This window comes from Rhipicephalus sanguineus, chromosome 3, assembly GCF_013339695.2.
Source record: "Rhipicephalus sanguineus isolate Rsan-2018 chromosome 3, BIME_Rsan_1.4, whole genome shotgun sequence".
NCBI lineage: Eukaryota > Metazoa > Arthropoda > Arachnida > Ixodida > Ixodidae > Rhipicephalus > Rhipicephalus sanguineus.
Window position 1 is genome coordinate 164,104,723 of NC_051178.1, and position 24,958 is coordinate 164,129,680.

Sequence of the window (24,958 nt, forward strand, 5' to 3'; positions counted from 1 at the left end):
CATTGAAATTCTATACCTTTCTTTAAAGAGTAGGCACACAATTCCAAATAATAGCTCTGGCTAATTTTAACAATCTCCTGCGCTATGTATTTGTGGCACAGACGTAGATTCAAGCACATATTACCTGCATTTCTTGAGTTATGGGCTGCCAGTGCTGGTATAAGGTGGATTGCAGTTCATTGTTCGTTATCACTTGGTGCAGTACCTGAGTTGTCCTCACAGAGTATATGAAGAGGTAGGCCACAATCTCAGTACATCTAGAAAAATAAAAAATTAATAGCAGTCCCTTTTGCGCTGCATATTTGAATGTAATTCACACCAGATGCATGCCTTGTTTTGCTAATAAAGCAGACCCACCTTATTCATGCAACATATACAGAGCTGCTTACTTCTACATATCAAAAACCACATAATTTGAAGGGTTTATGTGCACTGTGCCTCGTGACTAAAATAATGCGTAAAGAAAATAAATGTTTTCTTGCACAGTGACATCAGTACAACAATGTTTTCATAAATAATAGTCGCAGAATGAACAAAAACACGCACACAAAGCTCAATATGCGCAGAATTAAATGTAAGAGTAGCTAACATTGTAATGTAAACCTTGCATGAAATTGGGGGAAACGAGAGTGCAAACTATACGTTAAAACATCAGCCCTTCTGGAAATGTGCACAGTTTTTGCCCAAAGATTTCGCACTTCCCGTACTTCATGACCAGAACAAGGCAAGATGACAAGCATAACCTCTGCACCGACATAACACAACCAGGGGCGTAGCCAAGGGTGGGGTTGGGGGGGTTCAAACCCCCCCCTAAACTTTTCAGTTTAGCCTGCATATATGTACACGCGCACATACAAACGCACGCACGAACATACATAAAGTATGGTTGAACCCACCCCCCCGAAAAAAATTTCTGGCTACGCCCCTGAACACAACCACCTATTAAACATAACTCTGAACTGTTGAAATGAACAAGTTCGATAGAAATTTCCACGTTGCAACATTCTGTAACTGTTCATGTTCGAACAAAAAACCCTACGCGAAGTTCTGGCCAGCTGTTGTTATAGTTGGCCTTTTAACTTGGTTTCTTGCATTCTCCGCCTGGTTCTTGGTCATCTTTGCAAGCACTAGCAAATATGGATTGCTGCGAACGAATTGTTTGTTGTTCCTGACTGCTTCCTCGCACACTTCGCAGGGAGGCTGGTGCTCTCTGCAGATTTTATAACACTTCATCGCAGCACACACACATATATGCCTATATTGTAGTAGGTGCACTTTCGCACAGAAGTTCTTCGAAAATTCCTGTGAGTTTCGGTCATGGTGCTCAACTGTTGCACTCACAGACTACTGAGGCCTTGCAGCCACACTGTCCCAAATGTTGGAGATTCCTTTGTTCTTTAGGTATGTGCCTGCTGTGGCCTTGGTGACGGACAGAGTGAAAGAGGTCAATGCATCTGTTATGCACAAACTAAAATACATAGATACAGGCCAGGGGTTGTCAGGTATGTATTAACTTCTAATACATACCTGACAACCCCTGGCCGGTTACACATTACAAATGACACCAAGAAAGGGGGAGCACACACAAGCAACACCAGGTTTTTGTAATTTTTTTTTCTCACCAATTTAATACCACTACTAACACTCGGTTCCTGCTCATTTATTTTCAGTTAACTAGGTCACAGAGAAGCAGGTTGACATGCTTGCATACAAGCATACGCAGAACAGAGAACACAAGCATACGGCAAGCATACGAAGAAGAAATGACTAAATTCATGAGCGTTTCATAAGCGCAAGTAATCGACCGCGTTTGCAAATGTAGTTGAATGGCGCGCGCATAAAACGGAATATCAGGGTCGACCTTGATCGAAATCTTTTACACAAAGGGTACTGCAATGTTTATCTTCACTTTTGGTTATGAATACCAGAGTGCCAGAGTTATTTTGGCATATATTTTCACAAAGAAAACACGTGTTAATGTAACCAAAACCGAAACTACCAGAAAAAACGTAGTAACACAGGTACAGGTGTTCCTACAGCCTTGGAAGAGAGAGTGTGTGGTCAGTACAACAAAACCCGCGTCTAACTTATGTTAATCGTATGTTTAGAAGCATTTGTGCTCTCTAACTGTGCTATAATATACAAGTAAAACTCAGGTCGCCTATGCTGCTAGTTGCTGCAAAAAAGATTCTGTAAAACGCCGTCCCAGAATGCCACGAACGCCTTGAATCACGTGGTGCATTCGTTTGCGGCATTTTCGGTTCGTTTGTGTTACGTTGTGTAGTCTCTCGCTTCGAGTTGTAAGCCAAGAAAAAGTGAGCGACGGACCGAGCATGAGTCGTGTGAAAGTACTAAAGAAAGTATCGGCTGGTTTCCAAACTGACATGGAAACGCTGTTGCGAAAGTTTACGGCGGAGGAAAGTATTCGGTACAATGCCTTCTCCAAAGTCTGGAGGGAGATGAAGTTCTCCTTGGTGTTTTGGTAAGTTCCTTCGTCGTCCTTAGCAGAAAAATTCGCTGGCAAAATAACCTACTCTGCTTTCATTCCTTTCAGTGGCCGGAAGGACAGGGAACTTCGTCTCGTGAGTAGCGGTCGTTCTCGTGCACGCGCGATGCGACTCACGCACACATTCTAGCGTTTTGTCTAGACGTAAGGCTTTTTTTTTTCTACGGGTTACGATTGAACAGAGACGCTCGCAAAGAGTAAACCTTGCGTTACCCTGCTTTTCGCCGCTACAGTGCCGCCTTGTGTGATTGTTCTTTCCTTTCTTTTTCAGTTCTTCGAAGAAATAGTTCCCATCATACTGCAGTTGTGGCTTCCCACTTGCTCGTTCCGAGAGAGAGTGTTCGGGCTTTACATGCTGTATGCTGTCTACGCTGTCCAGCCGATCTCGCCGAAATTGAAGGTTCGTGATCACAACGTACACCACCACTTCGCATATTGTTTCTGTTGATCGTAAAGTGCGAGCTTGTAGTGGCGCTTCGAACGCACGCAATAGTTCCAAGTTTTGCGAGTAGTTTCTTCTTTCTTTTTCCCGTCCAGGCATATCAAAGTGCACCGGAAGACTTGCATCTTCATATCCATGTACTAAATATCACCGGTTTTGGTACAGGCCGGGAACACAGTACCAGTGCACTGAACTGTTCTTAGATTTTCGGTGTCTATGAAGGAAGCAGTTTGAGTAGAATGAAATTCCCTGTGAAATAATTTTTTTGTAATCGCAACATGACAAGTTCCACCTGTTTCAAGAGGAAGCTTAAGTGTTAAAGCACTTTTATCTACGTTCTGAGGCGAAAGGTGCGAAGACAACGACACACACCTCAGAACATGCAAAAAACCAACATTCCCAGTTAGCCATCCTAACGTCATGCGCCCTCCCTCCCTCTGTGTTTGTGTGTGTGTGTGTCCGTTCGTCCCTTTGTCGGTCACTATCTTTGCTAGCCATCCTAATGTCATGGCTCCCTCCCTCCCTCTGTGTGTATGTGTGTGCGTCCATTCGTCCCTTTGTCGGTCACTATCTTTGCTCCTTTCGCCTCAAAACATGCAAAACCAACACGTCCTGTTATCCACCCTAATGTCATTGAGCCAGCCCAGTGGCTACTTCAGGTGACAGTATAACAGAGACTCCCTTTCTAGCATGAGCAACACGTCAGAGGTTAGTTGTAGCTTATCTAATTAATTTTGACAGCCATGATAAACTGATGTAAGTATTGTCCTCTCGATTTGCATACCTCTTCTGCTCAATTCTGCATGAAGGTCTCTTCGGTGCTGTTCATGAGTGCATTGAACAAACCAGTGAACTGTGCTTCGAAGAAACGGCTGGTCTAACGAGTAAAGACTTTTTGGAACTGTTGCATTTTTATCTTACGTCACTTGTCATCATGTTCAATGAATAATCAGTATTACATTTAGAAAGCTGACATTTTATAGGTTTGTCTGTTGCACTCATATTATGTGACACCTGTCTAGCATCAGTAGACACATGCATTAAAGCGAAGATATGTGACTCCTATGTTGGTAGTGTATTTGTATATGTTTACGACTACCCACTATGCATATGACCAATTTTGAAAGTGCTGTCAGGATAATTTTTAACATTTTTACTGCAGAATCAAGAGAAGTAAGTTTCTCCGGTAAAAGTTGGCTGTGTAACTGCATTCCTTGACAAGTTAATTATCTACAAAGACCGTGCCTGCTGAATGTATAGCCAATAAATTAAGAAGCCCCTGCTGCATTATGACAGTGCACACACCACGCTCATTAAAAGGTGTTATTATGGCATCATGGGTAAAATCATCGCTAATGAAAAGCTGTCACCACAGCACTGCAAAAAGTTTAAAGGGCCACTAAACAGGCTCCAACTTTTTTTTTTTTGCACTGCCCAAAGAGCTCGCTAATTCATGCAGAAGGCTGCAGTGGTCATATTTTGTGAATATTGCAGCGCTGCATGCCGTGCAGACGCTCCATATCGAAAAACAATTCCCGTGCCAAGGACGCCCGCAGAACTTTTTGCAGGGGGGTGCATCAATAAGGTGGGTGGGTGGGGGGGGGGGGGGGTTTCACTGTTGGGACATGACTGGCAAGATTAGTCAGTGGTGTGTAATAAAGTGCAAAGTTGGCTGGCAATCCTGAAGGTCGTTTCACACTGATATGTGGACCCTGAGTGTGCTAACCAACGTGTGTAACTTATGCACAGAAAAAATATTATCCGAAATTTCAGGGGGGGGGCGGTGTGGAGCCACCCCTCTCCAGACACCCATGTCACACACCCCTCTCCTGCATCTGACCAGTCCTTTTCACCCGTGCAGTGACGTAATCTTGACCATGGGCAACATTACATAGCACCGACTTTGTCGTCGATTGGTCCTTTGCACTACGAAGTGGTGCCTTGGCCCTGCAGTGATGCAGTTTTGGCTGCACACTCCTCATTTTCATTTTCCTGGGCTGCCCTCTGCCGTTTTGGTAGAACCCTGAAACTAACATGACAAGCAGTATCGCCAGAACGAAAGCCTCCGAGATCAAGAGGAGTCTCGCGACTTTACCGCTAGTTGTAGGGCACGTGCGCCGTGGCATAATTGTTTACCTCGCCAGTGCATCGCACCCCTCGCTCTGCGCTTCCTCACTGCACTGCTCTGACACAAGCGACATGTAGAGAATGCCTTGTTCGGTTGTTGGCTGCAAGCCGATGACGTAATTGGTGACATCGTGTTACTTTGGCGAAGTGGGCGTAGTCACGTCAAAGGGCTGCGCCTGACCCCCTTCGCTGCCGAGAAGGGTGGGAAGGCCGAGCAAGAAACCAAAACCAGCTGAAGCGGGTTGTTCTACACCCTCTAATTTCCTTATTACAGCACTAATTCGCGAAATTCTTGTGGCAGCATGTTCACAGTGTACGAATGTGCAGTTATCTCTCCATCACAAATATTGGACCGTGAGGTTGTTTACTGGCCCTCTAAACAAACAGTGCTCGGCTTTTGCTGGGTGTCTTCCAATTCTTGTCACTGTTGTCTGCAAGTCTGCACTACAGGGCTTGATGAAGAAACTCCCAGGCCAGCATGTTGGAAAAGAACAAACAAAAACTCGAAGTTATTCCCTACATGCATAGGATACCGCACAATCTTAAGAAGATGGCAAGCAGGTATTACATCAGAGTAATTTTTTCTGCTCCATCCAAGCTAGCACGACTATCCTTTGTTAGTCAAGGAAAAGCGGCAATGTTGTACTGCAAGACATACGGGTACACCGTTTGTGCTTTGCATGCAGGTATGTGAATTGTTACTCAGCTGTGGTCATGTTTACATCGGACAGAAGAGCTGCTGCTTCAATGCAAGAGTGTGCGAGCATGACCCAAAAATGTAGAATAAATCTGGAGAACACCTTGCAGATTACTACAACATATGTGGGTGCACTCCACACTTAGATAAGACTAGATTCCTGAAACATGCAAGAATGAAAACACAAAGAGAGATCTTGGAGGCAGTGTACATTGGGAAAACAGGAGATATCTGTGTGAGCACATCGAGCTTTAATATCACCGACAAAGAAATGCAGCTTCTGTTTGGTCACTCTTTATTGTTGGTACCATGTCTTCATGCGTAAAACATGGCTTGACATTTTCCATTTAAAGCAGTTGGAAGCCAGCACCAGTCTATGCCTTTCATGTGTGTCTTGTTCCGTTTTTTTCATGCTTCACAAACCTTGTACTGAATGCGGAAGTTACAGCTATGTCGAGAATGGCAGACAAGATGCCACCATGGGTTGGACAGTGTTGAGAGAAACGCTTTGAACAATACATCATGTGCCAAGATTGCACATCTAGCCATAACATCTTTGCATGATGAATGCATTAGGTCAGGATAAGTTGAGGAAACTTATTGCAGGAAAAGTTGGTGAGGTTCACTGTGTTTCTTTTTCTTTTTTGCGACCATTCGAGGCAGGCCACATGCCGAAAGCAAAATTGTCTGCTTTGTGCAATTGAAAAGGATGTACAGTGGCGTGGTAGCATTTTTTTCCCTGTCTTATGTTTCTAGGATGTGTGTTGCTTTTATCTTCACCACATGTCTGTTATAGTATGCGCCACTTTGCAGGAGAGCTCCATTATTAAAGGGGCCATGACACGCAATTTTAGATCATAACCTGTGTTATGTGGGTTAATCCTAGTGCGTTCAGAAATAAGCTGGCAAAATTTTAGTGCATTTGGTCAATCACTTAATTTATAATTTAATATTTTTACAAGCACAAGTGCAGTCAGAGTCGAGCAACACTGGCGGACTCCCGAGCCATGACGTCAGAAGCTGCTTGCTTTGCGAGCGTGTGCATTCCGGCGAATGATTTTGTTCCATTGTCAGCTGTGCGTGCAGTTGAGCTCTTTCAGCTTTCTTCAGCTTGGCACTGAATTTTAACGATTTGCAGCAGCTGAAACTTTGGTAGAAGACGACGACTCCGCTCCGTGCAGCACATGACGTCACACACGCCATGGCAAAATGGCAGTCGCCGACGGTGGGCGGGGTTTAGAACAGGCGACTTCTAGTGCTCATTTTGCACTGAAATATTCCTTTACAGTGCATTCTTCATGTATGTACAGACCCAATAGACCCCCTACTTCTATTTTTTGCTGAAAAGCACTTATTGTTGGGTGACCGTGTCATGACCCCTTTAAGGTTTATCATGTGACTAATGTTAGAGTTTCACTGTGTTTGGGGGAGTGGTTTCACAAGATTTCTAGCTAGCCCTAACTTGTGCTGCTGGTGTGGATCTTTCCGAAGCACTGTGCGGGCAGTAAGTGAAAGAAGAGTGTTTGCAGTACTGTGGTGCAATGTATGCGCAGGTTAGACTCAGGCTTGCAGACTGGGAGCAGTCGGAGGTGCTCCTGCGGATTGCGACCAGAGAGCAGCACCTGGATGTTTGCTACATCCTCCACAGAATGCGCTTGGAGAATTGTTTTCACCACGTGGCACTCTTGAGACAGGTACTTGGGTGTTGTTACTCTAGAGGGACTCCGTAATGCTGTTTGTGAATCTTGTGTAAAACCTTCGAGTGTGTATGGCAGATAGAAAGGAATGAGTTCTAAAAGGAGTTCTAAAATTCCTTTCAAGAAAACTGAACTTATCACTGGAGCAACCATACATTACTTGCAAGTACGTCACACCGCGGAACTCTGGGATACAATCTCGGCATGCGCCGCCATCACCAAGCACATGGCAGCAGACAACACCGAATCAAGCTGTGCGGCTCTCGCATTTCCCGTCAACGCCGTACGTTGCAAGGGCGATTTGTGCGATATTTAACTGCTGCACGAGAAGTAAATGTAAATCAGATTAAAAAAAAGAAGAAGACGCCAGGTCGTGCTGTTTGCCAAAGGTGATCAGAAACCCGTGCGACCGCACGAAAGAGCTGTCTGAGAAGCGGAGCACATGGCTTATGCGCGCATAAACAGGAAGGACCTCAAGACATTGAACAACGTTCGTGTGTGCGGGCAGGCGTCACTTCACAACAGGCAAGTTATGTTTCCAAATCCCGTGCGAAGTTATTTCGCCCATTACATGCGACACCATGGACTCGGATGTTGCAGACACGGAGGATCCGAGTTCCCCACTCAACACTGCTTCGCTGCAGGCTGCATAATGTCCTGAACGATTCTCCTTCGGCATAAGTGCAAGACGATAAAAACCTGCGCACTACACCAAACGATCCACCATACGAACGTATACACGGCGTGGTCACTGAGACGTATGTGCTCCGTTGGCTCGGTGATGGCGGACGGGAGACAGGAACGGACGTCACTTGCAAGTTATGTATAGGAACACATAATTTATGTTTTTCATTCCATCTTGGCTCTGACTTTTTTGTTCCTTACAGCTATTATGCCTAAGAAAGGAAAATTGACAACCACCTGTTTGTAGCACAAAGTCACAAGGAAATCCATAACCCTTGTACCACCTTGCAGGTTTCCGCAGAATTGATTTGCACGCTATTAGGCCTTTGTCACATCCCCGCACACAGTTTTTATTTTTATTTATTATTATTATTATTATTATTATTTATTTATTTATTTATTTTTTTGCAGCTAGGCCAAGCACGCTGGTGCTCTCATTCATTGAGTTTGCGCCAACCATGCTCTGTGTTCTCTGACGTGGCTGGCATAAGGTGTCTATAATGCTATCCAGGCTGTTTTATTTAGCCATTGTTAAATGTGCACACATCTACCACCAGTGAATAAAAAAGACGAAGATGCCGACCACAAGAGAATAAAAATGTAATGACGTTTTGGCACCCAGAACGGGAGCCTTGTTCACAAAGGCGTCTTCGTATTTTTATTCAATGATTCTTCCCGACCAGACGGGCGTCCGTCGAAGCCTTGATTTCATCTACCACCAGACCTGAGTTAACCGGGTGAAATTGAAGATGAGAGCATACAGTGTTAGTCAATTCACAAATCAATCAACCTTTATTTACTCCATGAGAAATGCAAGCATAGGATACTTATTCACGCCAGGAAAGTTTCACGTTCGGTTACGTTCCTTCGCTTCATTATTTGTTGTGGCTTCATATTTTTGTAATAATCAAAAATCACCCTGGCGCTCTTTGGCCATCACTGGCCCTTGCGCCATAAACAACCATATATAATCATTACCAGAAATCACAACTCTCAATTTTCCTTCTTCTCGGTAATGTCACACAAGATGCTATATAACTTTACTTGGTTGTCTTCACACATGAAGCCTACCCACCTTACGAGTAAGTTTATTCGTTAGGTCAAGAGCAGCTGCAGGCAAACTCATACACTCAGGGATCATAGTTCACCTTGATGGGTTCCATGTGGCCAGTCTTTGCGGGTTCAGTGCCTGGAATCGATACCAGTGACAGTGCACGTGCACATACCTCCTTACCTGCTGGCATGTGTGTGCCCCTATCAAAATTTCTGGCATCTGCTGCCAGCTGTGCTCATCGTGAAGCTATGGCAAAACGTTTCATCATCCTCAAGGTGGGAGCTTGGCAACGAGAAAGGGGTCAACAAGGAGATGCAATCTCTTCAGTGTTCTTCACTGCATACTAAGAATTTGTTCAGATGACTTGATTGGGAAGAAATAAGAGAAAGATTTACGGAGAATACCTTACCAACTTACAGTTTGCAGATAAAATTGTGCTCTTCAGCAGTGATGGGGACAAATTGCAAGAAATGATCGAAGACCTAAATTGAGAAAATATTACGTGCATTTGAAGATAAGTATACGTAGAAGACAGAGATAATGGTCAGTTGCGTGGCAAGGGAACGAGGGTTCACTATTGGCAATTGGACACTAGAATCTGTACAACAGTACGTATGTATATCCAGGTCAATTCCTAACAGGGCAGACCACTCATGTAAGCAGTGTGTTGGAACGGAACGAAAACGAAAAACTAAAAAAACGATATTGTTTTGACCAGAACGAAAAACCGTAACAGGGTGTCTACCGACCGGGAAAACCGGGAATTCTCAGGGATTTTGGGTAGTCTGGAAATGCTCAGGGAAAACTCAGGGAAATTGTGCTCCCATCAGGGAAAATCCACAGTATGTTTACTGAAAGGCGACGAAAGTCGCGGTGGCACTTGCTCGATATTTTGTGAACGCATTTTTTCAAATCAAACGGCCGCTGCGGCTGCGGGGAAGTGGCGCACTTCGATGCTGTCATCGCCTTCGGAGCGGTGAAGTGGGAGAGAATCCGGCTAATGCGTGGCATGCGGGAACCGCGAACCCACGACATCGCGCAATGTTGTCAGGATGTTCTGGAGTACGCGGTGTAGTTCTCTAATCTTTCTCGCGCGTGCTGTGCGTTAGCGCTCGATATGGTGCTTTTGTTATCGCCGCGTGTCAAGTAAACAAGCATGATTAGTTGTAGAAGCGGTAGCAGTAGATGTAACGAGCTTGAGTTATCTTGCAAGCGATCGCGATCGCGCAGGAACGTGGATGTCTTCGACAAGGCTCGTATCTGGCAAGCCATCCCGATCGGCGAGAAAAAAAGACGCTTGTTGGCTGTTATCGGAGAGCTCACCCACTCTGATCCCGAGCTTTCAAGTTGCTATTAGGACTCCGTGAAGAATATAATAAATTTCCAGGCGAGAGCTAGCGTAACTAACGGGCCCATTCATAGCAAGTGAAAGCTTTTTTATTTCTTTTTTTTCCCGATGAGGGCACTGCTGAAACAAGTTTTAGGCAGGTCGACTGAAATTTTTTGGTGCTGCAGCTGGCAATTACCAGCCACACCACGTGGGTGTTTGCTACAAAGCCGAATTACAAAACTTTTCAGAGCCATGGCAATAGCGGCGACCGAAATTCGCGACCCGGCACGGGTCCCACATGCTCGATTCGGCGCGCGATGTCGGAAAACAGTAACGTTTCCACCATAATCGGATGTGCCGTAATTCAGGCTGTTGCTGTGCTTTCATGCGATCTTAGCCGCAGCTATATTGCTTTTTTTTTTTGCGATAGCAATTATATAGACACTCTGAGGCGAATTTTTTGCCTCACCATGATCTTCCCTATCAAGTCCAAATCGCGATTACATCACCCCGCGCGTCGCATGCTCCATGTGCAAGTGAAATGCGCGAGCGCTGCCGACGAACGGGCTTAAGCAGGTGAAACGAGCCAATCTTCGCGCGATGGGCCATGGAGATGGGAACGGCGACTGGGAAGGGGGGGGGTGTCTGGCTGCGTGGTCCGCAGACCTTGTACCCCGGGCGTGGTCGCGTGCGCCGCTCATGTACCTTTGTAGCAGTGTGTTGGAACGGGGGGGGGGGGGAACGCCCCCCCCCCCCCCAAAGCCCCCCCCCCTCCCTCAACGACCTCCTTTGTCAGGCTGCTTGTCGATTTGCCCCCTTGTCAGGTTGCTTTGCCTGCCACGTCCAAAAAAAAAACGCTCTCTACCTCTCATACCCTTTCCTGCTTTTTTGACCAGAATCCCCTCTGGGCGAAAACGTGACCCACCAAAAACCGAAACCCCCCCCCCCCTTTATGAGCTATTATTTCGTTCCGGAGTGAAACCGAAATTTTTTCAATCGTTTTTCGGTTCACGAGAAAACTTCGCAATCCAGAACAAGTGCACTCATGCAGTCTGAGCATATCTCAGGGTACAGTATTAGCGCGTAGCTCAGGCAAGAATTCCAAAGCAAAGATATGTTGAAATTGTGCGAAAAACGAAAACAGTGGCAACCAGAGATGTTTATAATAACGCTAGTGGACTTCTGCGCGCCTGTCACGCATGCCAAAATGGAGAGGGCATTGTCGGTGCTGAAGTTCCTTACAGCGAAGGCTGTTATGAGATCACAACAGCTGATTTTGGCGCCAAAGTTGTCCGCCGCCGCCAGTGTCCATGACCGCTATCGCGTGAAATAAGAAAAAATTAAATGAGAAACAAATTTCTAGGATCAGATGGGATTTTAACCCGTGCCCTCTGCGTGGCAGTCGAGTCTTCTACCAGAGCGCCAGGCTGGTGCTTGTAACTCCTTCGCAAAAATACTCTATACAGGCGTCATGTCGGGCAAGGAATCGTGTTAACATATGTAATGCAGCGTGGCAGAAGAGTAAAACAACAACCAGTCGTCACACAATGCTACTTCCACAAAGAGTGTGTGGTTAAATGCTTCCCACACACTGCAAAGTGCTCAGCCATAATTCTTCATCGTCGTCAGCCACAGCACAAAGCGCACATAATGCCTTACAGATGTGTAGCGGGTACCACAATTCTCCGAAGAATGACAAAAAATGGCATAGTGGGGACTTTGCTACTTCAGAAAAATTACGATGATTTATGGTGTAATGGGTACCTTGCATGTGTACTTGTATTAGTTGCCCCAAGAGACTCTACAACGGGCTCTACAAACTCCGCTCTTCCAGCTTTCGCTGTGAATGTGTTGCGCGTTACGCGCAGGGTGACCTTTTTATCGGAACAGCGGCCTCGCACATCAGAGAGTACACTCAACGACGTGCTGCTTCTGAGATCATGCTTACTCCCTTCACACAAAGCATCGAGCCCACTAAAAAAAAATCGTAATTGAATTTTGAGAAAATAAATGCTATGACTTTGAAGGGTACTGGTTTGTGCTGTAGGAATTCATGGTACAATTACTTCCGCTTCTCTGAAGAACGTGTTTTACCCTTGTGTGCCCTTGTCCCACTTTTTTAAGAGGAAGGAAAGTAACTACATCAAAAATGCAATGTTCTTTTAATGATTACCTTAACTTCAAATTTTTGCATAAAAAAACCGTTACGTACCGTTACGGAACATTTTTTTTTTCGTTCCCGAACAGAAACGGAACGGAAATTTTTGCAGTGAAACGAAACTAAAACCGAAACGAAAAACATTTCGTTCCGACACCCTGCATGTAAGTCTCATGTAAGTTATGTAAGTCAGCCCTAACTCAGCCCACTCATGTAAATACCTCGTCTAATCCACAACAACAGCTGTGTCCGTGAACTTTTAGAACAAAGTAATGCTGAAAACAGTCTGAAGAAAAAAGTTAAGATGTACTTCCTTTCTTGTACCGTGCCCTAACTATATTATCTATTACAGATATTTCTTTTAGTGTTTTTTGTACATTTGTAATATTGTGTAAAAGTCTCTCTTTTCTTTCAAACGTCTATTTCTATATAGCACTTGGTCTTCTGACTTAATATTCTCCTGGTATCAGTTTTTTTACATCGTTTTTGTGATGCTAGGGGCTAATTGTTGTTGGCTGTCATGTGATATTTTAAATTGTATGTTTCAGGCATGCTTTCTAGTTTTTGAATTTGGCTTTTGTGTTCCCTCAACAAAAAAGAGGAAATACAGTAGACTCTCATTTAACGGAACCTGACGGGACCAGGAAGATTATGTTCCATTTAACAGGAGTTCCATTTACTGAGAGATGAACAAGGGTGCAGAATACAAGTATGAAACCAATCTTGTCAGAAGCGCTTGTTCCATTTAAGCAGCAGTTCCGTTTAAGAGATTTCCATTTACTGAGAGGCTACTGTATGTATTTTTTGTTGCACTGTTTCTGAGCAAATGTATAGGTGGAGGGACCCTAGTCAGGTAGAGGTAATCTGCCTTTAGTCCCTTCAACCCAGGCAAATTTTCCTTTTTGTTTAAATGAACTGAATGAATGAAGATGAAAATGAAATCAACTGAAGAATAAGGGTGGGCTGGATCGCATACGGCAGGCATTCCCAGTTTATGATTGGCAACTCACCGCTGTTTCTAAAGTGGAAAGCATGCAATCATTGCATTTCACCAGTACTAACATATGGGGTAGAAACTCCGAGAATAACAAAGCAACTCGAGAAGTAGTTAAGGACCATGCGGCATACTATAGAATAGAAAAAAAGATGCTGAGTGGATCAGAGGATAGACAGGGGTTCCCAACATCCTAGTTGACATTATGAGAAAAGGATGACATGGGAAGGTCACGTAAAACGTAGGATAGATAACAGATGATCTTATAGGGCGAAGGAATGAATATCTAGGGATGGGAAGCGCAGATGAAGATGGCAGGGGGGTGGTGTGGTGATGAAATGAAGTTTGCAGGCATAAAATGGAATCAGTTCATGCGGGATAGGGTAAATTAGAGATCATTGGGAGAGGCCTTTGTCCTGCACTGGATAAAATGATGGCAGCTGCTACTTTATTGTAAATACAGCTGGCCATAGGGGCCACATATTTCGACGAGGAAAAGGCACTTCAGCGAAGCAAACAGGCAAGCAATGCTTGCATTTGAAACATTATGACACCATGCTGTAAGATGGCGCATACGTACAATTTGCAATGCAATCCCAAGGTTACCAAAATTGCATGCTTTCCTTTGGAAGGCTGGTTTAATTATGCATGAACTTGTTTCTACTGATGGATGTATAGACCAGGGTCTCAAAAAAAGCTTTCTTTTTACGTGTTCACCCTAAAAAAATTAAGAGAAAGGTATCTACAGAAAGCCAGATAGGTTAGCCTGAGCTGTAGCTTGCTCTTTGTTGGATATGCTTAGAAATAACGAATGCATTGCCCCGCACACATGTCAAGCTTTCCATGGAGCAATTCATCTAAAGCATAGTGAGCGAGTGAAGTTGTCGCAAAGGAAGGCCTTCGTGCTGATTCCTTGGTTATTGTCATGGTAGCCGTCATAAAAATTCTGACCTGCAACTTGCTTAAATTCTCGGCACTCCTAAATTCTCCCGAAAATTTTACCCTGCATGGCGATTTCACCCCAAGTCTGGGTCAGTTACTTTAGAAAAAAAAAATGCCGTTGCTGTGTGTGTAAAATTGATAAAGGGCCTCTAAACCTCCTCGAGGTCGAAAATTTACTGTGTAGCGGCTGTCGAATATGAGTCTGCAACCAACATGAAGCTGCAAGAATTGTTCAAAATGGTGCCGTAATAGGAGTGTCACAGGTGCTTGATGTGGATGCCACTTGTTTGTTGCTTTCCGTTGCTACTGTCACGCTGACGAGTATCTCCTCTCTGCAGCATACCCAAGTCACGTGGACACTACGTCACTACTAACGTCACGTTCACACTTTTTTTTTTGTTTCAAATGGCCATGCATTATTGGTTACAGCAGCTCCACGCTTTTGGGTTGCCCACTATTGCTGCCGTAGCCTTCCCAGCTCGTGCTTCTGTCACAAGGCGTTCTGGGTGGTGGTGGTGGTAGTGGTTTGAAGAGGAAAAGGCGCCTAATTTCTGCAGCCCGGTCGGGAGCACGGCGCAGCGCCTTCTGGGTGACCAAGCCCTCAGACGGTAGAGCCGAGCAGCGAGAGATGACAATCGGGACAACACCGAAACGTAGCTTTTATGAATAAACTCGTCGTCGTCTTCTCCTTCCAAGCCATATCCCCACTACCCATTATTTCCAGTACAGTTATCTCCCCCGGGTAAAAGAAGCCGTCCTGGCTACCTAAGGGTACGATAGCACAGGGGGATCATAGTAACGCTTTAAACGTTCTACATGCACAATTTCGCGGTTGCGACGGCACTTATCGGAAGGTGGTTTAAGAGGCTCCACGATATAGTTCACGGGAGATGTTTGGTTCACTACACGGTAGGGACCCTGGTACTTTGACATGAGTTTCGGGGACAACCCAGGGGTCGAGGCAGGCACCCAAAGCCACACAAGCGAGCCAGGAGAATAGATTGCAGGCGCGACGGCGGCATCACGGTGGTGCTTCTGGCGCTGCTGGTCCTCTGACGTCAACAGACGGGAGAGCTTTCGGCACTCTTCAGCGTGTGCTGCAGCCTGGGACAGGGTAGTAGATTCCGAGGCATCAGGGCGATACGGAAGAATTGTATCCATGGTGGAGGATGGTTCGTGCCCATAAAGTAGGAAGAAGGGGGAAAATCCTGTGGTGGCCTGCGTGGTGGTATTATAAGCATATGTGACAAATGGGAGAACATGGTCCCAATTGCTATGGTCAGATGCGACGTACATGGCCATCATGTCACCAAGAGTGCGATTGAAGCGCTCAGCCATCCCATTAGTCTGCGGGTGATACGCAGTTGTTGTACGGTGAATGATACGGCATTCTTTGAGAAGAGCTTCTATGACGTCGAATAGAAATACACGCCCTCTATCACTGAGTAATTCTCTTGGGGCTCCATGGCGAAGTATGATGTGGCGCAGAAGAAACAAGGCAACATCACGCGCAGAGGCGCTGGGCAAAGGTGAAGTTTCCGCATAACGCGTAAGATGGTCGATGGCCACGATAACCCAGCGGTTGCTGTCTGATGTGCTTGGTAGAGGGCCATAGAGATCGACGCCTACGCGATCAAATGCACGTCCTGGGCAAGGCAGAGGTTGCAGCGGGGCAGCGGAACGACGAGGAGAATCCTTGCGGCGTTGGCACGCGAGGCATGAGTGTACATAATGACGCACGAATCTGTACATCCCGCGCCAATAATAACGAAGGCGGAGGCGTGTGTAAGTTTTGAGTACCCCTGCATGTGCGCACTGTGGATCATCGTGAAACGCCGCACAGAGATCCGAACGGAGATGCCGAGGGACCACAAGTAACCATTTGCGACCGTTCTGGAGGTAGTTACGGCGGTATAACAGCCCATCGCGAACGGAGAAGTGGTGTGCTTGGTGACGTAATGCACGGCTGATGGGGGTTGCCGATGGGTGTTGCAGGAAGTTTAGCAGAGAAGCAATCCATGGGTCCTTCTTCTGCTCCAAAGGCATGTTCGTTGCAGAGATGGACGACTCCAATAACGGCACGTTAGGGGAATTAGTCTCGCTATGTAGAGGAGAGCGAGACAAGGCGTCTGCGTCGGAGTGTTTTCGGCCGGAACGGTAGAGTACTCGAATGTTGTACTCTTGGAGTCGAAGCGCCCATCGAGCTAGACGACCGGAAAGGTTCCTTTAAAGAAGAAAGCCAGCACAGGGAATGGTGGTCAGTTATCATGTCAAATGGGCGGCCGTAGAGATAAGGTCGGAATTTAGTTATGGCCCAAATTATAGCCAAGCATTCCTTTTCTGTGACAGAATAGTTGGCTTCAGCCTTCGTGAGTGCGCGACTGGCGAAAGCAATGACGTACTCATCGAAGTCAGCCTTTCGTTGGGCAAGAACGGCGCCAAGGCCGACACCGCTGGCGTCCCGTGTGAACTTCTGTCGGAGCGCTGGGGTCGAAATGCCGTAGAATCGGAGGAGAGGTCAGGAGATGACGCAGCATTGTAAACGCGGCCTCGCAACTTGGTGACCAGGTTGAAAGGTTGTGGTCAGTACGAAGAAACTTTGTCAAAGGGTCTATGATGGTCGCGAATTTGCGGATGAAGCAGCGAAAGTACGAGCTTAACCCGATGAAGCTGCGAAGTTCTTTCAAGGTCTTTGGCCGTGGGAATTCAGCGACAGCTTGAAGTTTTGATGGATCAGGGAGCACCCCATCTTTTGACACGACATGGCCGACAATGACTAGCTGCCGAGCTGCAAAGCGACACTTCTTCAAATTGAGCTGGAGGCCCGCGTTGGCGATGCATGTCAGGATGCGTTCAAGTCGAAGTAGATGGGATTGAAAATCCGGTGAAAATATGACAATGTCGTCGAGATAACAAAGGCAGACCTGCCACTTGAGTCTGCATAGAATGCTATCCATCATTCTTTCAAATGTTGCAGGCGCATTGCACAGACCGAAGGGCATGACGGTAAACTCATATAGACCGTCAGGGGTGGCGAACGCAGTCTTCGGGCGGTCTGTCTCAGCCACCGGGACCTGCCAGTATCCGGACCATAAGTCGATGGACGAGAAGAATTCGGAGCCTTGGAGGCAGTCTAGCGCGTCGTCAATACGTGGTAGAGGATAAACATCCTTACGGGTTATCTTGTTGAGTCGACGGTAGTCTACACAAAAGCGAATGGTGCCATCCTTCTTCCTGACCAGCACTACAGGAGAGGCCCAGGGACTGTTCGAAGGTTGTATGACGCCGCGTTTGAGCATGTCTCCTACGTGCTCGTCGATGACGCGGCGCTCTGTTGCGGACACACGATACGACCGTTGGCGCAATGGCGCATGGTCTCCGGTGTCGATGTGGTGGACAACTGTGGAAGTGCGGCCTAAACGAGCTTGTTGCAGGTCGAAGGATGTCCGAAAGCGGTTAAGGAGGGCCACAATCTGGGCGTGCTGACTCGAAGTGAGGTTGGGGTCAATGCACCGAGAAAACGTGACTTCACGAGACGGCTACGCAGGAGTAGCGACAACGCCGACGGCGTCAACCTCTACAGAAGCCGGGTTGTCAGGCACAGTATAAACAAAGCTTTGGTCAAGTTCGTCAGCATAACCGAGACACTCAGCGTGGTGCAAGGTAGCAGGACAAGAAAACATGTTCACAACATAAAGTGCGCTGACACCCTGTCGAACGGTAAGAATGGCAAAAGGGAGCAAGAAAGGATGACGGTGAGTGGCAAGCTTCGACGGTGTGAAAAGAACTGTGGAGTCCGAAAATGCAGCGCAGGAGACGGGTACAAGGGTGGAAGAGAAAGGAGGAACGTCGGTGTCGCTGGCGACTAACACTCGACAAGAGGCGCTGGAGGAATCTTCGAAAATGTTGCCGCCGAACGGAGACAGCGAAAGTTCAGCACGGGCGCAATCGATAACGGCATCATGAGATGACAGGAAGTTCCAGCCTAAAATTATGGCACGAGAGCAGCGAGGCAGAACGACAAACTCAATGTGGTACAGGGCATCGTCTATACAAACCCGGACGGTGCACGCTCCCAATGGGTCAATCGGCTCAGCGCTTGCTGTACGTAGCAAAATCGCAGAAAACGGCGTCGTGACTTTTCTGAGCTTAAGGTGAAGCTGGTCAGAAATAACTGACACCGCTGCTCCCGTATCGACAAGCGCATGAACGGCAATACCTTCGGCAAAAACGACAATTACATTGGTAGGGGATAGGTGAGGTCTTGCGCAGTTCGCTGATATCGCAGTTCTTGCCTCCGGAACTGCGTCATTCAGTTTTCCTCATGGACACCTTCAGGTCGGCGGATGAGGGGAGACAGAGAACGTCGACGAGGGGATGGAGACCAACGAGTACTGTAGCCTCGGGAAGAAAGCGCGGCGTCGAAGTGTGGACCGGCAGGAGCAGAACGGTAGGTGTAGTCCGGACCATTGCTTTGTGGTCGTGCAGAGTCGGAATACCAAGCACGGCGGCGGCAGAATCGTGCTACATGGCCAGCACATCCGCATGAGAAACAGATGGGCCGGTTGTCTTGGGTGTGCCACGGATTGAAAACAGGGGCCGCAGATTCAGCGAGGTATTGCTGAACCGGGTGAAGGGGCTGCGGTGGTGGACCGTAGTTTCTTGTCGGCGTATAGTTTGCGGTCGCGGGTAAAGGTCAAGAGAAGGTGGGCGTTGTGGGAATTCAGGCATCCGCGCCAGTGGCTCGACGCCATGTTCCCTTGGAGAATTCTCGTGTCCCTCTCCTCTCGACCGGACGGGTGGCAGCTAGTCATAAATCTCCGTCACTTTGCTGCCACCCCGCCCTCGAAGGTTAAACACGGTGGCCGATTGGCCCAATTTTGGCGGGATTTGGACCTTGCTCGCGCTCGCCGAGAAGCGGGTGCGCGCGCGACGAGGTTCGAGAGAGACCACTTGGGGACCTCGAAGGGTGCGTACGCGTTTTGGCCGCTCCAGCCGGCGGCGATCCTTTGTTCTTTGTTCTTCGCCGCCGGCCGGCGGTTACGTCATTTTGTCGGGGCTCCGGCCTCAGCGGGCGCGCGCCGCCCTCCACGGTCTCGAAGTTCCGAGGCAGCGCCTCGCGATCGTGCACCGTATGTTCCTTTTAAGTGTTGCTATGTCTGTTCTGTTTTCTTCTGCTCTGGGGTGCGAGATCGCGGGAGCGCTGGCCGAAGGGTAGGTCGGCTCTCCAAACCTGGTTCTTTCTTTGTTTGTTCGTTTTGTGGGTGTGCCATTCGCGGCCACATTTGGTAACAATTGTATTAGCTAATTGGTGTCCTGTGTAACTATCTTACGTGCGATTGGTTGTAACAAATTATTGTTCCCTTGTATTAAAATCCCCCGTAATAAATCACTGATTTGGAGAGTGTCGCCTAGGGTCTCCCTCGCTGCGCGCGACGGCTCGCGGTCCCTTCGCGGTGACGGGCCGAGTTCTCGCGCGCAGTAGTGCGAACAGTACACGGGCGCGGGACGAACGAGGACGCGGCGCCCTGCATGAAGCTCCCAGTGCTCGAACCCGCGGTGGTGCTCGGCACGACACCACAGCGTAGGTGCGTATTGCACAGCCGCAGACGGCGTCCTCGGCTTGGCGGCGGCTGCAGCGTACGTAAGCGGAGCTGTCACTGGAGCCAGCTGATGAGCAAGTGGTACGATGCCTGCGACTTGTTCGTGTATGACCTGACGGATCTCGGGAGTCAGGAGCGATTCAGATGCTTGGGCGGCTGGCAGAAGAGACAGCTGGCGCACGACTTCTTCCCGAACAAATTGCTTGACCTGGTCGAGGAACGACGAGTCGGAAGCAACAGCACATGAACTGTTTGTTAAAGCCGAAAGCGTGCCGTCTGGTATTAGAGCTCGTCGTGTGGAAAGCCGTTGTTTGCGCAGTTCTTCGTAGCTCTGGTAAAGAGTAATCACTTCGTTGACCGTCTCTGGGTTTTTCACCAAGAGCATTTGGAAGGCGTCATCCTCTATGCCTTTCAGGATGTTCCTTATCTTCTCGTCTTCGGTCATGGACGGGTTAATGCGCCGGCAAATGTCAACTACATCTTCTATACAGCTCGTGAAGTTTTCACCTTTTTGTTGAGCACGACTGCGCAGCTGTTGCTCAGCCCGAAGCTTGCGGACAGCAGGGTGACCGAATACTTCTTGAAGTCTAGCTTTGAATGCCGTCCAGGTGGGAAACTCTGATTCATGGTGTGTGGAACCAAACGTTGGCGACTCCGGAGAGGTAGAAGCTGACGAAGCTGAGTTTATCCGCGTCATTCCATTTATTAGAGACGCTGACTTTGTCGTACAATGACAACCAATTGTCCACGTCTTGATCTTCAGCTCCACTGAAGATGGGAGGGTCTCGTTGGCGTGGCGTACCTGAACAGACGACTGCAGGTGACGCCTGGGGAATATTGCTCTGCCCAGCATCGTCAGGCATGGTTGGCACGGGAGGGATCGTCCGGTTTCGGAGTTCCAGGTCTGGAAGTACCCCGCAGCTCCACCAAATGTCACGAGGCGTTCTGGGTGACCAAGCCCTCAGACCGTAGAGCCGAGCAGCGAGAGATGACAATCGGGACAACACTGAAACGTAGCTTTTATGAATAAACTCGTCGTCGTCTTCTCCTACCAAGCCATATCGCCACTACCCATTATTTCCAGTACACTTCAAAGATGCCGTGGAGGCTGAACAGCCTTCGATGTTGTAGAAAGTCCACCATATGAGAGGTGTCCAAAGTAGACGGCAGCTCTCCTAGTGTGCCGCCCACAGCACGACCAACGAGTCAGTCATAGACAGCACGTTGCCGCCACTGGTAACACAAACATCGTCTGCAGTTCCTATTCAAGACAGATATATGCACTTTGGGATGATGCAAAACTTTTATTGCGATAGCAATTATATGGACAGTCTCGGCTGGATTTTGCCGTCGCCGTCGCCGTCGCCGCCGTCATGCACCGTATATGTATAAGTATGTATATATATATAGAAGCCCCAAAGAAAAATAATTCAGAAAAATGCTTCCGAAGCGCGGAATCGAACCAGGGACCTCTTGCTCCGCAGCGAGTGGCGCTATCCACTACGCCATAAAACGCAGATCCTCCACGTAGCTAACGGCGAGCGTTATATACATACCCTTTACCGCTGGACAGACTCAGAGACGGCAGACGATCATAAGCGTTTCTTCATTACCAGCGAGATGGCGCTAGCAGCGCGACGGGCGCATTTAAAAGTCGTCGTCGAGCTCGCTCGCTTCTTATATTTGCGCAGCGAGAACCTTGCCCTTCCGTTGTCTGCTCGCGCGGTTTTCTCGCTGTGAGGGGAAGAGGAATGTTTCACGCGTTCACCGTGATGTCCGCGCTCATGTTACCGAGCGTACGAAAGTCACTCGAGCTGAAGGGACGCCGCTAAACGAACAAACAGAAGATGAGCGCGAACTATCAAGTGTCACAGCTCGACAGTTGAAGCACGCTAGTTTCCTTCGCTGCTTCGGCCGCCTTTGCAACAGGAACGCTGTTCAAACTGAGAGTATCCATTGGCGAGCCTCACTTCGTATAGCATTAATTTCTTGCTATCGCATTCATTGCTTCGCCCTTGCGGCGAAACAGTGACTTTTTTATATTTTATAAAAAGCAGTGTCTGCTATCAAACATCTAGTCCAAATGTAACCTCTGCCACAAATTTAGTTCGTTGCAGTAGTGAACAGCTATCTATGGGGCACGACGAACCAAATTGGACGTGCTTGTATTGTAGGCGACGTCACCGTTACGTCAGCGTACTTCCCGCATGTTAAGCTACTGCAAGGAGAGAGAAAGATGGCAATAACAATATCTTAAAGGGACCGACAACTGCCCAGAATATGAAATGAGTTGACTCCACTGATGTAAAGATTGTCCGTTGCACTGACTCAAACCAACCCTGTTTTTTTCGTGAGAGATGGATTTATATTTTTATTTCTTAATTGAAAGTCGCGAAAAATGACCTGTGGCGCCTCTGGCGGCAAAAACATCCATGATCCGATGAAGACGGCCACGTGACCGTTGATTGCTGTACGCGGTCAACGATTTTTTTGTTAGTATTGAAATATTGTTAGTTTCTTTATATTAAAAGGTATTACTCCATAATAATGTACATATAGGCCTGCGTTAGTAGTATGCATTAAAGTGGCGCTGCTTTCGCGTGACGTAATGATCCCATGCTCGACAGCGCGTCTTGAGCAACTTTTCGGCGTGCTCATGCAACCGTGCATGCAGTTTCCAGGTCGCTAAGGCTTTGGAGCGACATAGTTTTGCTACCTACACTTTGTCTCAGAAATGACGTGCGCTGCTACTCGGTGCGGCCGTGCATACGCACAGTTACGTTCTCGATTACTTGGCTTGGCTCGTGTATCGAGAGAGTAACGACGCCGGGACAAGCCATCCATGACACAGGCGCAGGCAACCTTGGGCGCAGGCGCACACAACGCTGTACAAATACCGGGAAGGTGTATAAAGCCACACATCTCATTGTGACAGCTTGCTATTTTCAAAAATGGTTGGAAAGCTCAAAATAAAGGTGGTTAAGCATAGTTACAGTAACTCCTGCGAAAGCAGAACGACAGCTTTCACAAGGGCTAGCGGCATCGCTATCAATTCCCAGCGTTGCTGGTTTATTTCCAAGCATAGGCGTGCGCACAGGGGGGAGGGGGCAGGGGGCGCCCGCCCCCCCTAGTCACCTAAGAAGAGGGGGCGCAAAGTGTGCCCCATACATTGACTTAATAGGCAGGGGGGGCATCGCGATGAACCTTCCCCCCCCCCCCAAGGGGAACCCTGCACACGCCTATGTTCCCAAGTGCCGTCAGATACTCTGATACTGCTCTGAAGTAAACCAAAAATAGTCTTAGCAATGTTGCCAACCCCTGGGCGATCAGCGGTGGCAAGTCTGATGGAGACGCAATAGCGTAGCTGTAGCAACCACTCCTCATTAAAGATTATTATCTCCCTCTCTCTCTCACTCCTCTGTAGCAGATTTGCCGTATCCTTGTGTGGCTGCAATGGAAAATGGGTCCCAGACTCCATCTTTCAGGCTGGGAAGTCTTGTCTCCCACGAGTAAAACCACTGCTGGTCCACAAACTGCAAAGAACGTGCGGCATGTTACTGTGCAGCTGTTGTGTTACTTGTCTTTCCCTAATCACACAGCCAAGCACGAATACACTCGTGAACAAGTGTACTTGAAATACAAGCTACGTGGCACTGCACATTGCAAACAAAACACGCAACACTTGTGCACACAAGTAGGCAATGTAAGAGCAAGTGTGTGATTGATACACAGACTTGCTGGCAGACAACCGGTTCTCTCTGAACCAATCTACAACACCACCCCTGGTGACGTGACCAAGTGTTCCCGTCAACATAACAAGTGATGGGGGCACTGGAAAGTCCCTGAGAGGAGTGGGATAGTGTTTCTTTTTCGTTTTTTTGGTACTTCAGGGGCATGTAGCACTGCCATGTTTGGCACAGGTAATCATGACTGCACTCTGAACACAGAATGTGCATGTTCATTTGAAATCTAAAAAAAATTTGGGGGGTTTAGGGGGCTTTTTAAGTCAGGTATATTTTGCTACACACGTATTAGCCATTGCCTTGTCTATGCTAGCATTGAATATCGATCCTATATCTTTATGCAGAGGAGCCCTGTGATGTACCATGGTGAAGACGAAGATATCCAGATGATTGTAGAAGCGAACGCCAAGGTGTTTGGTCCAATGGAAAAGATGACTAAAAATGGCATATTCCAGGTATGCAACTCAAGGACTCTAGAATCTCTTTTTCAGAATATTCATGCTTGTTTTGAAGCAGTATAGTAAGACCTTTTAACGATTACAGTAATGACCCATCCACTGGTTGTGGCAAGCAGATGCATCTAATGGCATCAAAAACTTGCATAGGTTCGATTATATTTGGCTGTACCACGGTTAATTCGGACAACCTTCGAAGCTCGCCAGCATAAAGTGCTGCAGATTTATGGTGTGAAAGAGGAAAAACGACTGCAACAGTAGAGCAATGTGTGCCTGTTTGCTCTTACAGCAGCATATGACACTGCAACGATTGGGCGTCTTCCAGAACTGTGTGCTTGCCATCCGTGACTGTGTTGTTACTTGTTAGGTTTTGTCAGTAGCAAGTGCAGCGAACAGTTTTGTAAGACAGTAAATTTCACATGGTGAAATACAGGAAATAGGTGGCTTATGTTGTATGAGGGCTGTTACGGTACTTTTGTTTCGACATGACACGCATTGACCGCATGCATGCTTTCAGAACTGTGAG

The 24,958-nt window shown here is 47.4% G+C and overlaps 1 protein-coding gene across 2 annotated transcripts in view; it reads left to right on the top strand.

Annotated features, from left to right (window-relative positions):
- The first annotated feature begins 2,116 nt into the window (after positions 1 to 2,116).
- Positions 2,117 to 24,958, top strand: part of LOC119387629 (snRNA-activating protein complex subunit 1) — a 34,950-nt gene continuing 12,108 nt past the window's right edge. Inside the window, exons 1-5 of one of the 2 annotated variants that reach the window (XM_037655084.2) lie at positions 2,117 to 2,482; positions 2,555 to 2,582; positions 2,778 to 2,906; positions 7,326 to 7,466; positions 24,322 to 24,432. In XM_037655084.2, the coding sequence (XP_037511012.1) occupies positions 2,334 to 2,482; positions 2,555 to 2,582; positions 2,778 to 2,906; positions 7,326 to 7,466; positions 24,322 to 24,432 (558 nt within the window). In that variant the 5' untranslated portion in view covers positions 2,117 to 2,333. The remainder of the gene's footprint in view (positions 2,483 to 2,554; positions 2,583 to 2,777; positions 2,907 to 7,325; positions 7,467 to 24,321; positions 24,433 to 24,958) is intronic. The other variant, XM_037655083.2, reaches the window with a different exon arrangement.